This window comes from Hemiscyllium ocellatum, chromosome 7 (assembly GCF_020745735.1).
Source record: "Hemiscyllium ocellatum isolate sHemOce1 chromosome 7, sHemOce1.pat.X.cur, whole genome shotgun sequence".
NCBI lineage: Eukaryota > Metazoa > Chordata > Chondrichthyes > Orectolobiformes > Hemiscylliidae > Hemiscyllium > Hemiscyllium ocellatum.
The window spans coordinates 79,758,415-79,773,928 of record NC_083407.1 but is presented as its reverse complement, the minus strand read 5'-3'; the positions used below and the strand labels follow the sequence as shown (position 1 = coordinate 79,773,928).

Here is a 15,514-nt window from a genome sequence, read left to right as displayed (position 1 = left end):
TAAAGCCTTCCCCTTAGGAATTAGTACAGGTCTTCACGATGGGAGTACAACTAGCTTTTCAGTCTCTGGCTATATGTAACCAAAACAAACTTGCTGAAGTTAATCCAGTTTCAAAATATGTAAAATGCTTTAAAAGTCTTATCACAGAATGCCTCAAGATCAGTCTGTGGTCATAATGAATTGAATTGTTTTGAGTAGCAGATGATCCTAATAGCAAATCGTAAACACAGCCAATCTTTTAGTTTCTTTTTACAATATGGAAAATTTTCAAGAAATGTACATCCTTGTATGTCAGGTAAAGTTGGTTCAAATTCAGATCTACAAGGGGAAAGTCTGCTTGGGAGGAACTACCTACAGAACAATAAACCAGCATAAGAAACCACGCCAGTTAAGAAAAACAGGGTTTGGAGAAATAAATTGTGGGAGAAGAATTGGCAAAATTAATGAATAAACAATGCTCAGAATAGGTTCAGTGTAAAATACATAAACTTCAGTTCTGAGGAAGTCTATAAATAATCACATGTCTATAATATCTAGGAATAAGCACACAGGAGATGGTGCAGAGAATGTACTGCCCTCTGCATCCTTGATTTAAGTCTGTAAGCCACAATTCACCTTTTCTCATGGACACTCAGTAAAAATTTATTTACATAGTCCAATGGTATTTTATACATATATTGCACATCAATATTGGTTACAGCACTATTTAATATATCATTATACATGAATGTATGTTCTGAGCAAAAAAGCTCATTTAAGGTACTGCAAACAATTTATAAGTTTTTCTTTATCCTTTGGCCCACAATATTCAGTAAAACAGCATTCACATTCAGTAATGATTGCAGTTTTTCTATACACCATAAATATGAGCTTACTTTACAACATGAAAGCATAAGAACTGTCAACTCAAGAATATAACCAAGATATAAGCAAACTACTGCTTTGAAAAGGTCAGTTAGACTCGAAACATCAGCTCTTTTTTCTGCTTACAGATGCTGCCAGACCTGCTGAGATTTTCCAGCATTATCTCTTTTGGTAACCGAGATATAGTTCCTTAACTATTTACTTATGAAAGTTAAAGTCCTTTTGGAGATTTGGTGGACAGTCAGATTAGTGAATTGACAGTATAGACGAAAATATGATCTCTTCAACTGGTTGCACCACATTAATAGCACCAATTAATAACTGTTGATTTAATTGAATTGATTGAGTCTATTGGCTGAATACACAGCATCTAATATGAGTAAGCCTTTTGTTTAGTATTACAGTTCCCACTTCTGAGCCTGAGATTTCTAGACACATGGAGATCTAAACTCTTGTTCTGAACACTGGTTTAATATCCAGGGGGAATGCTTGTGCCTGAAGCACATAGGTGGAACCCATTCATCACATCAGTTATGAGAGCTTTTAAAAATGTCTTGCCATAAAGGGTCAATCTAATGACTGGTATATAGATAATTAGACTGTGGTTGTGCTGTGGATCAGCTTGAACCCCTTCTACAGGTTAATGCTATTTTCCAAGAGAAAAAGATGAAGTCATAAAATAGTAACCATTGTATCATAACTTGGAAGCCAAATGTGAGATCAAAGTTTCAATCTTAAGGTTGTCCCAACACTACTATATAATCTCCATAAGGTATTACTTCAATATCTTTAGGTACAAGTGTAAATAATAATTAAAATAATTCCTTTAATTGTGTAGCACTGAGTACATAGAACAAGAAGATCCCAGATTCAACTTGGATCTGAGTTGGCTAATCTCTGTCAAGCCAGATATAAGAATCCTATATCTGGGCAGAATTTCAAAACTAAAGAGGGACAAAACTATGTCAGCCAGACCTCTGACTCCCAATTGCTGCTCACCTGTAGGAAACATGTTTCAACCTTCCCAGTTTGAGTGCTGCCCCAGGGTGGTAATTGTCTACAAATTTCAGAAGATAATTCTTCAGGTCAGCTGCCTTGAACTATTTTAAAATGGTCAGATTCCATATAAATCCAAGCTTTATTATAGTATATTTGAGATCCACTGGCACATTGTGGTACTGTCCTTATCTCTGGGCTGAAAGGGTTGTTTCAAGTTCCAAGGTACTGAATGAGTGCCATAACACCGATATAGATTCATTACAAGTAACTTAAATATTTTGAGCTTATATTAAAGTGAACTTGAAATGCATAAATTGATTAAAGTATAATATTATTTCAGTTTGAAGCACAACATATTTATAGCACAACACACAGATTTATGGGGAATACCTTAATCCATGTGTCAAGATATTCCAGACCGGAAATAAGGTAGGATCTGATTCAGACAGCTTTTAATTTGGACGGATGTTTGCAAACTTTGATTAATCTACTTAATTGGTACTTTTAAAATTTGGAATGAACTGGTGTAGTTTATGCATCTATGTAGTCTATAATGAGCTCACCGATCTGAGTATGACTTTGGAACCTAAATATTGGCAATATAGATTTTACGTTAAGTCATGAAATAGTCTAGTTTGCTACACTGCTAAGTTTCTACATCCAGTAGGGGAAATTTCATGAAACTTGCAAGAGCAGGAAATGTGATGGGTAAGGTGACTGAATTATGTAGAAGCTGAAATTTCAACTTCCTGGTGGTGGGCTGAGGTTAAGGGATTAAGTCAGAAGCCAGTTGTTTGGTTGTGGCATGCTGAGCCTCATCTCATCCTGTGGCAGGTTCATACTTGTAATAAAACTGTGTTCCATTAATACTCAATAGCAGAAAACTATGTTCAATTATTACCTTTAAGTTAAACTCAGCATTGCATGAAAACCTCTGAGCATCTGGTTCATATTTATTTATACACAAGAGTCAGTCTTGTGCAGTTGATTCTGACGTCAGTGATTTTATTTGTTGAACTCTGCATCATAAGGGAAAGGAGGAAGAAAGTGGGAGCTCGTGTGGAGACTTGGAACTGGCGAGAGTCAGTCGATAGGAAGGAGACTGGAATCAAGTGTCCGGAGCAATGGGGGAAATGGACAAGAGAAGGGTCTGGCATTTTGGTTGTGGTGGGGTGGGTGAAACAATCAGTCAAAATAAGAAAATAAGAGGCTTAAAAGGGGGATGTCAACACTGTCCACATTGGGTCTATCTCTAGTTGTTGGCTGGCAGAGATCTTATAGGGCATTGGATTCATCAAGAACATGTCAAATACCTCTGCTGAAAGTGATCTCAGGCAATATTCCTTACAGTGCATTGAAGGGAGAGCCAGCTGAAACCGGAGAATTCAAAACAGGACACGGGAACAATAAAGCACATCATTATCTCTTTGACAAGAATGAAATGTTTCTAATTGCACTGTAACCAGTGTGTGCCAACCATGAGATGTGCCAGTACATATAGTTCTCTGAGTAAGCTATTCTCCACAAATAACAATATGCCAATGTAAATAAAGTGAATTATAGTTGGGCAGGAAGGTTATGGCTCTAATGAGCTGTCTCCCTGCTTGTCCAGGTGACTCTTTTATAGCCCATCTGCTGCTGCAGTGGACTTAACTTCCCCACGAAATAGTGCCCACTTCCCTTTCTACCTCTGAAAATGTCATGCCACTGTTAAATTTATGCCCTGTATCTGAATTTAATCATGAATATAATCATGACACAGGGCCTTGCGAGACTGTGGGAGGTGACCCCCAGTGAGGTCGTGACACAAGATTTTGAGGTCACGAGTAATGCCTGCAATGGGACTCAGATTGTCCAGCTCTTTAAATCTTCGCTTTTTTTTGTTCTTGGTGGCCATGGGTTAATGGACTGCTCTCTCACGGCCTGGTTTGCTGAAGAGAACAAGCTTGTGAAATAGTAGGTGTTGCATTTCTTGTGGAACGGCTGGCTTTGCATCAACTCTGCCCACACTCAATTTACTTCGCCCACGGCTGATCAACAGCTGAAATCTCCCCCGCAACAAGTCTCAAAGCCCATACGTTTTCACTCTGGGGTAACACAATATCTGTGGCATTAAAATATGGTCACACTAGGAAGACATTTGGGAAATGCTGTGATAAAACATATATCTATTTATATTTATAGTGTTAGTGGCTGTAAGGTAATTAAATCTATCATCTTGCAATCTTCGAGTTTTGTCTCCATGCTAGAGATCATAATTCTTATTTAAACAAGCACTATATATTCTCCCTTTGAAGTTTGTTCTGTGAATTTGACCGTAAAATACGAGACTTCCTTTGGTTTTATTGTATTGCTAACCAAATCATGTGAAGTCCAAACCTGTATTATATTTGTAATACACTTTATCATATTATTAGCTGCCCTTTTAAATGGGAAGAAAATTTAAAAACAATTATGATCAGAGGTTTACTTTAGAAACGATGTTCATAATAGTGTCCAAATCCTTGGGACACCTGTAGGCTACTAAGCCCCCTTTATTGGCCCATCTGTCTACACCAGTGGCACCATTCACTGGTGTATTATAGATTAACTCCGGACGTTCATCCAAATTACCAGCTTTTATTCTTTTCAAGCATTCTCTAAAGTCTACCATACCTCCTCCCAAAGACCTCAGTATAGCATGAGGTGCACAGCAGTCCCATTTGAAAGTGGTGTCCTCAGACAAAAGATAGACACTGACAAAGCCTTGCACAGCACACAGGCTCTTATAGCCAGCCCCAGCTGCATAGTACAACCGCAACATGGACAATGCTGTCTTGATAGCTTCGTTTTCACTTGTACTAATGACAGCTGACAAATTATCGTTGCCAGATTGCAGGTCTTCACTCCCCCTTGGATCTTCACACTGATCATCAGTTGATTGAGAAGTAGCATTTACATCTTGATTTTGCAGTGAACATATGTTGATGCCTTTATAAGAAAGCCCCCAGAAATACTGTCCTCTCCATCTGAGAAGAAAAGCAATAATATTAAATGAAGATTGGTTACTTGGACCCAATTATGTAGAAAAAGTATATAATAGGAGGAAAGCATAATTTTTGAGCCTGTTCACTCATTCAATTCGATCATGACTGATCTGTATCTTAATTCAGCTTCCCTCCTTAGTTCTATATTCTTCATCACCCTTACCTAACAAAATTGGAAGTCCAGAATTATTAGAGGAAGTAGTTTTTTTCAATTTTTTTAAAATTTGTGTTTGCGACTACATAGATTATTACTATTAATTTTACAGGAGTATTTCAATGCAAATGAAGCAAGGGTGATGCGTGAAAAAGACATTTTCACACAGCAAGTTGTTAGTGTCTGGAATGCACTACCTGGAAATGTGGCACAAGAAGATTCAATTGTGATATTCAAGAGAGGATTGGATGGTTATTTGGACACTAATGTTGTGCAGGGCTACAGGGAAAAGATTAGCACTAGATAATAGAGTTGGTGCAGGCACAATGGGTCAAATAGTTTCCTTTTGCACCAAAATAATTCTGCGGTTCTATATGACATGTCAATTTTTCTGTGGGGAAAGAGATGAGACATGCAATGTTTCCACTATGACAACATTTATTTCGTAACATATTTTAATGAAATAATTTCACAAAAATTGCATCATCATTTGATATTTGCCAAACAAAGGTTTACCATTAGTACAGTAGAGTGTCATTGCTTACAACAATAACATCTAGCATTTATGTAACACTTTTAAGCTGGCCCAACATTCTTGGTTATCTCACAGAAATGCCATCTAAGAAATGATACACGGCATCAAGGAAATCAGAATGAATGTGAACAAAGAAACACGGGTCTTAAGGACGGCCTTAAAAGAGGAGAGAGGAAAACCAAAACTATTTGTCTCTCTAGATGTGGTCTGAGCTGCCAAGTATTTCCAGCAGTTTCTGTTTACATTTCAGATTTTCAACATCTGCATTGTCTTGAGTCTATTAGTCTCTGAACTGAACTGAACCCCATACCCACCAACACTCATAGGTTCCCTTTCTCGAGAATTCCAGAGATTCACAACCTTCCCAAATGAAGATGTCTCTCTACATTTCATGTCGAAATGGAAGACCCCTTATTCCAGAATTGTGGCCTTGTGGTTTTGATTCACAAACCATGAAAACATTTTTTTAAGGCAGTGTCAAGCCTTATGTTAAATCCTAGTTCTGCTCAGATCACAGATCTGAAATATTTACTCTTGTTTCTCTCTGCACGGATGGCACCAGACTGACTGAGCATTTTATTTCAGAAATTCAGAGATTGTTAGGCTAGTGCTAGAAGGTGGAGTTTAAGTAAAAGATCAGCCATTATCTTGGTTGATAGTGGACAGACCTGAGGGGCTAAGTGGCTTACTACTGCTCCAGCTTCCAATATTCTAGTAGGTTTAACAGAGTCTGCCTGGACCACATTACATGCCATCAAACCTCAGTTTGCTTTGATAAGAACTATCTAATAATTCTATGACATTCTGAAATGGAAAGTTGACTCCTGTCTCATTTGTCCACTGCCATTTAATAAATATTTTATTAATTCCCTGGATTTTGAATAAGTGAAGAAAGGGAGAGTCAGAATTTAAACATTTGACAAATTTCATGTGCTAAAATAGTATTGTCATTGCACAATGGCATTGACAAGAATCCAGACAGCAGTCCTCCACAATTCAACTCAAGTGGTTAGATTCCTTGGAGGGAGGGGGAGGGGAATCAAGAAAATTTAAAATATGTTATACTTCCTACTCAAAATTAAAGCACTCTACTAAATGGTAACATTGGTTTTACCACTGGGTTCGAAAACACACTTGAGTCTGTTACGAGTAACATATGGTGCACACAGGACAAAGAGAGGGTTTATACATAGGAGTGTAGACTAAGCATGTGCAGTGATTACATCTAATTGCACTTCTTATAGAGCTTAACATTTAGGGACAGCAATGGAGTCAGATGTCTAGCTAGCTAAAAATACAAACTGCAGCACTTAACAATTCCTGATAGAGATGCCACTGTTATTTTGACTGCTCAGTACATGTATAATGATGGATTATGCACCAGATGAAATTCACTTACTTTACAAGAGCTCCATCTACAGTCCTCGGATCCACAAAACAGGTGGGCATTACGTGTTGTACTTTGGATTTATGCCTGTCACAAACTTCTCTCGAGCAGCAAACATTTCCAATTGTGCTCGAAAATCCTTGTGAAAATGTAATTTCATTCTCTCTGCCACACAGCTTCTGAATATTGTAAAATGTCTCCATTTGCCTATTTTTAACTTTTTTTGTCTATTTCAAGTGAAGCTAACATAAGAAAGCTTTAAAGACAGAGAAGGAAACAGAAGAAAGAATTTAAGGACTTTGTAAAGTATAGGGCTGAGTCACTGAAAGGTTCTCCAATGAATGGTGGAGAGGAGTTTGCGCATTTTCCCCGTGTCTGCGTGGGTTTCCTCCGGGTGCTCCGGATTCCCCCCACAGTCCAAAGATGTGCAGGTCAGGTGAATCGGCCATGCTAAGTTGCCCATAGTGTTAGGTGCTTTAGTCAGAGGGAAATGGGTCTGGGTGGGTTTCTCTTCGGAGGGTCAGTGTGGACTTGTTGGGCCGAAGGGCCTGTTTCCATACTGTAGGTAATCTAATCTAAGGTAATCTAATCTAAAAAGGGAAGAGCAGATGCGTACAGGCTAGAATCAGGGTACTGGAAGGGGAAAAGAAGATGTAAAGCTGATGAAGAGGCATCAGAATAGAACGAGGTGGGAATAATATCTGGATAAGGATAAGAATCTTAAAATTGAACATGTTTAGTGATGATGAGGTGGGAAGTAGTGGGAGAGTATAATTTAGTGCAAACAGATAAAATGGGATTGTGGACAAGTTAGGAGTTGAGGAACAAAGAGTCTAGTGGGAGAGTGGACTTGAAAGAAGATAAGAACATAAGAACGAGGTGCAGGAATAGGCCGTCCGGCACTTCGAGCCTGCTCTGCCAATCAATAAGATCATGGCTGATCTTTTTGTGGACTCAGATCCATTTACCTGTGCTCTCACCATATAATAATTCCTTTATTGCTAAAAAAAAAGTATGTACCTTCGCTTTAAAATCATTTACTGAAGTGGCTTCAACTACTTCCCTGGGCAAGGAATTCCATAGAAGAACATACCTCCGAGTGAAGAAATTCCTTCTCAATTCAGTCCCATATCTGCTCCCTCTAATCTTGGAGCTATGTCCTTTTTTTCCTAGCTTCACCTGCCAGTGGAAATATCCTCTCCACTTCTACCCTATCTATTTCCTTCATTATCTTATATGTTTCTATAAGATCCTCCCTCATTCTCCTGAATTTCAATGAATATAATCCCAATCTGCTCATTGTCTCCTCATAAGCCAATCCCCTCAACTCCGGAATTAATGTAGTGAACCACTTCTGCACCCCCTCCAGTGCCAATACGTCCTTTCTCAAGTAAGGAGACTAAATCTGCACACAGTACTCCAGGTGTGGCCTCACCAGTACCTTGTACACCTGCAATATTATCTTCTGCTTTTAAACTCAACCCCTTTAGCAATGAAGGACAAAATTCCATTTGCCTTCTTAATTACTTGTGGTACCTGCACACCAACCTTATGTGATTCATGCACAAGGACATGCAGGTCCCTCTGCATAGCAGCAAGCTGCAACTTTTTACCATTCAAGTAATAGTTTTTTCTATTGTTATTCCTACCAAAATGTATGACTTCACATTTACTAACATTGTATCCCATCTCCCAGATCTTTGCCCACTCAATCAACGTACCAATGTTCCTCTGCAAAGTTTCACAGTCCTCTGCACATCCTTAGTATCATCTGCAAATTTTGACACCCTACACAGGGTGCCAAACTCCAAATTATCGATAAAAATTATGTATAATTGCGTTTTTTTTTAGATTACTTACAGTATGGAAACAGGCCCTTCAGCCCAACAAGTCCACAATGACCCTCCGAAGAGCAACCCACCAGACCCATTCCCCTATTCCGAACACTACGGGCAATTTAGCATGGCCAATTCACCTAACCTGCACATTTTTGGACTGTGGGAGGAAACTGGAGCACCCGGAGGAAACCCACACAGACACAGGGAGAATGTGCAAACTCCACACAGACGGGAATTGAACCCAGGTCTCTGGTGCTGTGAGGCAGAAGTGCTAACCACTGTGCCACCATGCTGCCCAGAAACACTAATCACTGAGGCACATGACTAGCCACTGATTGCCAGCCAGAATAGCACTCATATATCCCCACTCTTTGCTTCCTGTTAGTCAACCAATTCTCTAACCATGCTAATACTTTCCCCGTAACGCCATGCATCCTTATCTTATGCAGCAGCCTCTCGTGCAGCACCCTGTCGAAAGGCTTTTGGAAATCTAGGTACACCACATCCACTGGGTCCCTGTCGTCCACCGTGCTCGAAATGTCTTCGTAAAATTCCAAAAGAAAGCATGACCTGCCCTTCATGAACCTATGCTGCGTCTGTCTAAAAGGACAATTTCTTCCTTGATAATAGACTCAAGCACCTTCCCCATCTTAAGCTAACCGTGTATAATTCCCCATCTTATGGCTATCTGAAAGAAATCAGTTTTAGTAAGAAAGTGGTGCTGGGGAAACTAATGGGAGTTAAAGGCTGACAAAGCACCAGTGCCTGATAACCTAAATCCCAAAGCAAAAAAGGAAGTGGCCCTTGAAATATTAGAATACATTGGTGATCATCGTCCAAACTTCTATAGACTCCAGAACAATTTCTACAGATTGGAAGGTGGCAGATGTAATCCAATTATTTAAGAAGTGAGAGAAGAGACAGAGAATTACAGACCAGTTAGCCTAACGTCAGTAGTAAATGCTAGAATCTATTAAAAAAATGTGATAACATTTGGAAATCATTGACAGGATTGGAAAAGCTAGTTTTGGTTTATCAAAGACAAATCCTGCTAAACAAATCTATTGGAGGTTTTATGAGGATGTAACTAGTAGAATAGATAAGGGAGAACCTGTGGATGTAGAGTATTTGGATTTTCAAAAGACTTTTGATAAGGTCCTTCATAAGAGGTTGGTGGCTGTGCACATGGAATTGGGGATAATAGATTGGCATGGATAGAGAATTGGTTGACAGACAGGAAAGAGTAAGTCAGAATAAATCGGTCGTTTTTCCAAGTGGCAAATAGTGACGAGTGGGATACAGTAAGGATCAGTGGTTGGACTCAGCTTTCATGATATATGTAAATGACCTGGATGATGGAACCAAATGTAATAGTTCCAGGCTTTTTGACAACATAAAGCCGGTTGGAACTGTAAGAGATGAGAAGGATGCAAGGATGCTTCAAGCTGATTTAAGTAAGTTGATTGAATGGGCAATAAACATGGCAGATGCAGTAACATGTGGTTAAATGTGATGTTACACTCTTTAGTATGAGAAACAGAAATGAGAAGCATAACTTAAATGGTGATATACTGGGAAATATGGCTGTACAAAAGGATATGGGCTTTCTTGTACACCAGTCAATGAAAGTAGGCAGGCAGGTGGAGCAAGTAATCAGGAAGGCAAATGGATGATTTTGCTGGTTAGGATGTCTCAAACCAAGGGTCTCAGGATACGGGGAAGACCACTTAGGACTGAGATGAGGAAAGTCTTCTTCACTCAAAGGGCTATGAACCTGTGGAATTCTCCATCACAGAAGGCTGTGGAGGTCAAGTCACTGAATATATTCAAGAAAGAGATCAATACATATTCAGACTTTAAAGCCATTAAGGGGTCTGAGGAAAAAGCAGGATTATGGAATTAAGATAAGCGATCAGCCACGATCATATGGAATGATGGAGCAGGCCCGAAGAGCCAAATGGCCTACTCCTGCTCCTAGTTTCTATGTTCCCTTGAGTTTATGGAGCATGGAAGTGGGGCTGTTGGTGAGAAAAGCATCCAAGAAATTGATTGGTTTTCCATATCTTAAATTTGGGGAAATTCCATGACTTTGTCCAATTCAGGCTGCCCAGTGAGGTCATGAAATTGGAAAAATTATCAAGAATATAATCTGGGTTCTATCAGTTTGCATAGGAACTCTGGCAAACTCTGGCATATAAATATGGAAAAGGAGCAAGGAAGAATTGTATCATTGTGGAACATTGGGCGCGACTCTGCGTGGGTAGGAAGAGAAGTTATTTTTTGATGGTGCTCTGGATGTGGTAGAACATTGGAGTAAGAAGCATACTTTTGAGAAGTTAATTCATAATGGTGACTTTGAGAAAGAGAACAGGGCAAAAGCACATAATTTAACATTCAGCTAATTGAAAGGTCAAAAGTTGGTTATGGAATGAATTATTGGAGCAGGATTTGAGTTTCATCCAAGAGAAGGACTTAGACAAGTAGAGGCAAAGATGGCAGAAAAGTATTAGTATGGTAGAGGAAGAAGCTTAGTGTGAGCAAGGAGTTGGAGGGTTTCATCGGGATAAAGCAGATGCTGGTTATAGCTGAGAATTGATGGTCTCAACCTTTGTGATACAACGTATCTCCTCATGCTTGGTTGGTTTTGGAAGTACAAGCAAAGCAGGTGAAACAAGGGGGCCAGAGGAGCTCTTCCTTTCACAGTATCATACAGTTGTTACAGAGCAGAAGGAGGCTGTTCACCACATTTTGCTTGTGCAAATCTCCTGCCTTTTACCCCTCCTTGCACACTATTTCTTTCTAACTAATCATCCAATGCCCTCTTGAATACCTCAACTGAACCTGCCTCCATCACATCTCCAGGCAGTACATTCTAAACCCTAACTATTTGCTGTGTGAAAACCATTTTCACCTTACCCTTGCTTGTTTTGCACATCACTTTAAATCTATGCCCTCTCGTTCTTGTTCCTTTTATGAACATGAACAGCTTCTCTCCAACTAGATTAGATTCCCTCCAGTGTGGAAACAGGCCCTTTGACCCAAAAAGTCCACTCTGAAGAGTAACCCACCCAGACCCATTTCCCTCTGACTATTGCACCTAATACTATGGGTAATTTAGCATGGCCAATTCACCTGACCTGCACTGTGGGAGAAAACCCATGCAGATACAGGGAGAATGTACAAACTCCACACAGACAGTCGCCCAAGGCTAGAATTGAACCTGGGACTCTGGTGCTATGAGGCAGCAGTGCTAACCACTGAGCCACCATACCATCCCAACTACTCTAGCTGGACCATTCATCATTTTTACTACTCATCAAATTTCTCCCAAAACGTCCGCTCTGAAATGATCCCCAACTTAACTAGAGCGAGGAAAACAGGGTGATGATCGATGTGATCAAAATGTTTTAGTGATAAAGAGCAAAGTTAAATATCTTGTGCTTCAAGCTTCAGGTCTGAACGGGCCTCAGCAGGCAACAGAATCCTCTCCTAATTTAATGTTAATGGCAGTCAATCTATTCATGTCAGTTTTCTACTGAGATTAATTTAAAATAACGTCGAGTCTCTGATTAATCAGAACACAAGAAGAAACTTGTTTGTTCATGTTTTCTGTCATTATTTAATAGTAGGATTTTAAAAGCTTTACACTACACTAAACTGTACCACTAGTTTAGAATGCTAGAATGCTAATACCAGGCTGTTACACATAATTGTACATTCCATCTATTGTGTTATTTTACCTGAAACTATCTGGATCACGGGTTACAAAGGGCTGGTTGATGACCCCCATTATGGGGAGCCCAGAACTTCGGTTATATACACCAATCAGAATGGTCACACACTGGAGGCCTTTGGAGTAAATTCCATCTTTAGGCTTTTCATCAGCATATCCTTTTATGTATTGAAGTGTTGAGTCTAGAGAGATAAGAAACAAGAAATCTCCTCTGTTGTTACAAACACTGGAAAATAAAACTGACAATGAATGCCTGCTGCATACGAAAAATGAGATACTTAGCAATTAGTGTATGTTTCTTAAAATTGACTCTTTATTAGTAGCAGTCACCCTGAACTTTCCTTTGGCAAGATGACAGAAGTTGACAATACTTGGACTTAATGGCATTTTCTCATTTCATGCTTCCTGTGAATTTCCATGTCCTTTATTCTTGGTCAAGCGTTCATAATCATAAGGTTCATAATCATGATTCTCTACCTGGAAAGTTCCTTTTTGACAGAAGAGAAAGGCAACAGGAGATAATGCACTTTTCCCTGAAGGTCTAAGGTTGATTAACTTCCATTTGTTAATTGAAACCTGTAGTATTGTATCACTTAAGAGAATAATACATTTCATAAGAAGGCTGAAGAAGGATTGAGAGAACCACATATACCCCTGATGGTTGAAAACAAAGTTTGCAAAATGCATGCATTGCATTTGATTATTTGAACATTATTTTAAAGGATGGTACAGGCTTCAGAACCGGACAGTTTCTGATCAACTGACAGGAAGTGGGTACGCAGTGGAGAGGACGGTCAATGAGGCAAAGGAGACTCAGCTCTTTGAGACCAGATGTGTTTGGTCATGTGCAGGTAGCATGGACACGGACATGGTGTTTGGGCATCAAATGGGATCATCACCCTTACAGTTGAGCAATTGAGCAGGAGATAAGGCCCTCAATTACAATAGGATGGCCTCCTATCTAAAAGGCAGCCTGTAGTTTAGCAGTGCAGCACAAGTGTCAACTCCTGGGGCCAGTGGTGATGAGGTGCAAGATTCTCACCTGGAAAAGTGAAAGCCTGGATATTAGCAGGGCATGGGAAAGGAAACAGGGATTGACAACAGGCATGCCATCCCTAAGACAACAGGCCATTGGGATTCTGATTATGTAATTCTGGTGCCTGAATTGGATGCATCCTCCAATATCATTCAGCAAGGACTGTCACCATTGTGGTGTTATAGTGCGCTCTCTATTTCGTGACTCTCCAGAGAGGTGTAGAAGTTGATGACATTGAGAACCTACCAAGAAACAGTTCATCAGGGATGGAGGAGGAGGCAAGACAGGAGGAGGAAAAACAAGCAAAGGGAGATGGCATTGAACAGAGATGTGTTCTCTGCACGGAAAGCTGCGTCCTCCTGTTGCTGTCAGGAGAAGAACCTCCTTTTCACTTTCGCAATCTCCAACACTAGATTCAGATTGGTATCAATGAGAAAGATGGTAGTGTAGTGGTAATAACATTGGCTAGCAAACCAAAGCCCCATGCTCTAGTGTGCTCATAATGTTGGTTTAAATCCCACCAGGGCAATTGGTGAAATTTGAACTCAATAAAATCTGGAATTTCAACCTAGTCTAATGGAGAGCATGTATCAGTATCAGTAGGCATGACCACTATACAGTCACATTGACAACTTCCTCAATCTTGTTGTGCGGTACTACCACTGTGTTAAATGGGACAGACTGCTAATGTCTAGAAACTCAAAACTGGGCATTAATGAGTGGCTATGGGCCATCAGCAACAAAAGAATTGCATTCACCTATTGGAATAGGAGTAGGTCATTTGGCCCATTGAACCTGCCCTACTTTTCAATATGGCTGATCGAACACTTCAATGCCTTTTACTGACCCCATCTTAGTTGCATCTACCCTGTCTATCCCATTAAGGATCTTTTAGATATCAATGAGATCACTGCTCATTCTTTTAAATTCTAGACAATTCATGCCCTGTTAACCAAATCTTTCTTCAAAGGACATCCCAGGAATATCTAGTGAACCTCTATTGCACTCCCTCTATGACAATGCCTTTCATGAGAGATGGAGACTAAAACTGCATTCAGCACTCCCGGTATGGTCTAACCAAACTTTTATTCAATTGAAATCAATTCACTCCACCTGTACTCCAATTCTCTTGCAGTAAAGGCGAACATTTTATTAGCCTTCCAATTAGTTTTTTGCATCTATATATTAACCTTCTGTAACATATTGATGAGGACACACAAGTCCCTTTGTACATTGACATTTTACAACCTCTTACCAATTAAAAATGCTGTACACATCAGATTTTTTCGACATAGTCGTTAAACTTATATTTTTCCACATTATACTCGATCTGGCCTACGCTTACACATTCAATAAACCAGTCCAAATACTCCTGCACCCGCTTTTCATCTTCCTCACAACATACATGAACACTTAGCTTTGTATCATTTCCAATTAAAGGAAGGCAATGGCCTAGTGGTATTCTCCAGAGACTAGGAGAAAGTGAGGACTGCAGATGGAGATAAGACTCGAAAAGTGTGGTAATGGAAAAGCACAGCAGGTCAAGCAGCATCTGAGGTGCAGAAGAATCAGCATTTTGGGCATAAGCATTCCTGATGAAGGGCTTGTGCCAAAACATCGATTCTCCTGCTCTTTGGATGTTGCCTGACCTGCTGTTCGTTTCCAGGACCACACTTTTTGACTCTGTTAGTCCAGAGACCCAGACAATGTTCTGGGGATCCAGGTCTGAATCCTACCATGGCAGATGATGGAATTTCAATTCAATAAATATCTGGAATTAAGAGTCTAATGTTGACCATGAACTCATCTGTTTCACTAATATCCTTTAAGGAAGGAAACTTCCATCCTTACCTAGTCTAGCCTTCATGTGACTTCAGGTCCACAGCAATGTAGTTGACTTTTAACTGTCCTCTGTGGCAATTAGGGATGCCCTCATTCGATG

At 39.8% G+C, this 15,514-nt stretch overlaps 1 protein-coding gene across 1 annotated transcript in view; it reads right to left on the bottom strand.

Moving 5' to 3' along the window:
• Window positions 1-662: 662 nt before the first annotated feature.
• LOC132817157 (inositol polyphosphate 1-phosphatase-like) overlaps window positions 663-15,514 on the bottom strand; it is a 76,561-nt gene continuing 61,709 nt past the window's right edge. Inside the window, exons 5-6 of the mRNA XM_060827372.1 lie at window positions 12,544-12,718; window positions 663-4,871 (exon numbers count right to left, since the gene is read on the bottom strand). Coding sequence (XP_060683355.1) covers window positions 4,322-4,871; window positions 12,544-12,718 — 725 coding nt within the window. The 3' untranslated portion in view covers window positions 663-4,321. The remainder of the gene's footprint in view (window positions 4,872-12,543; window positions 12,719-15,514) is intronic.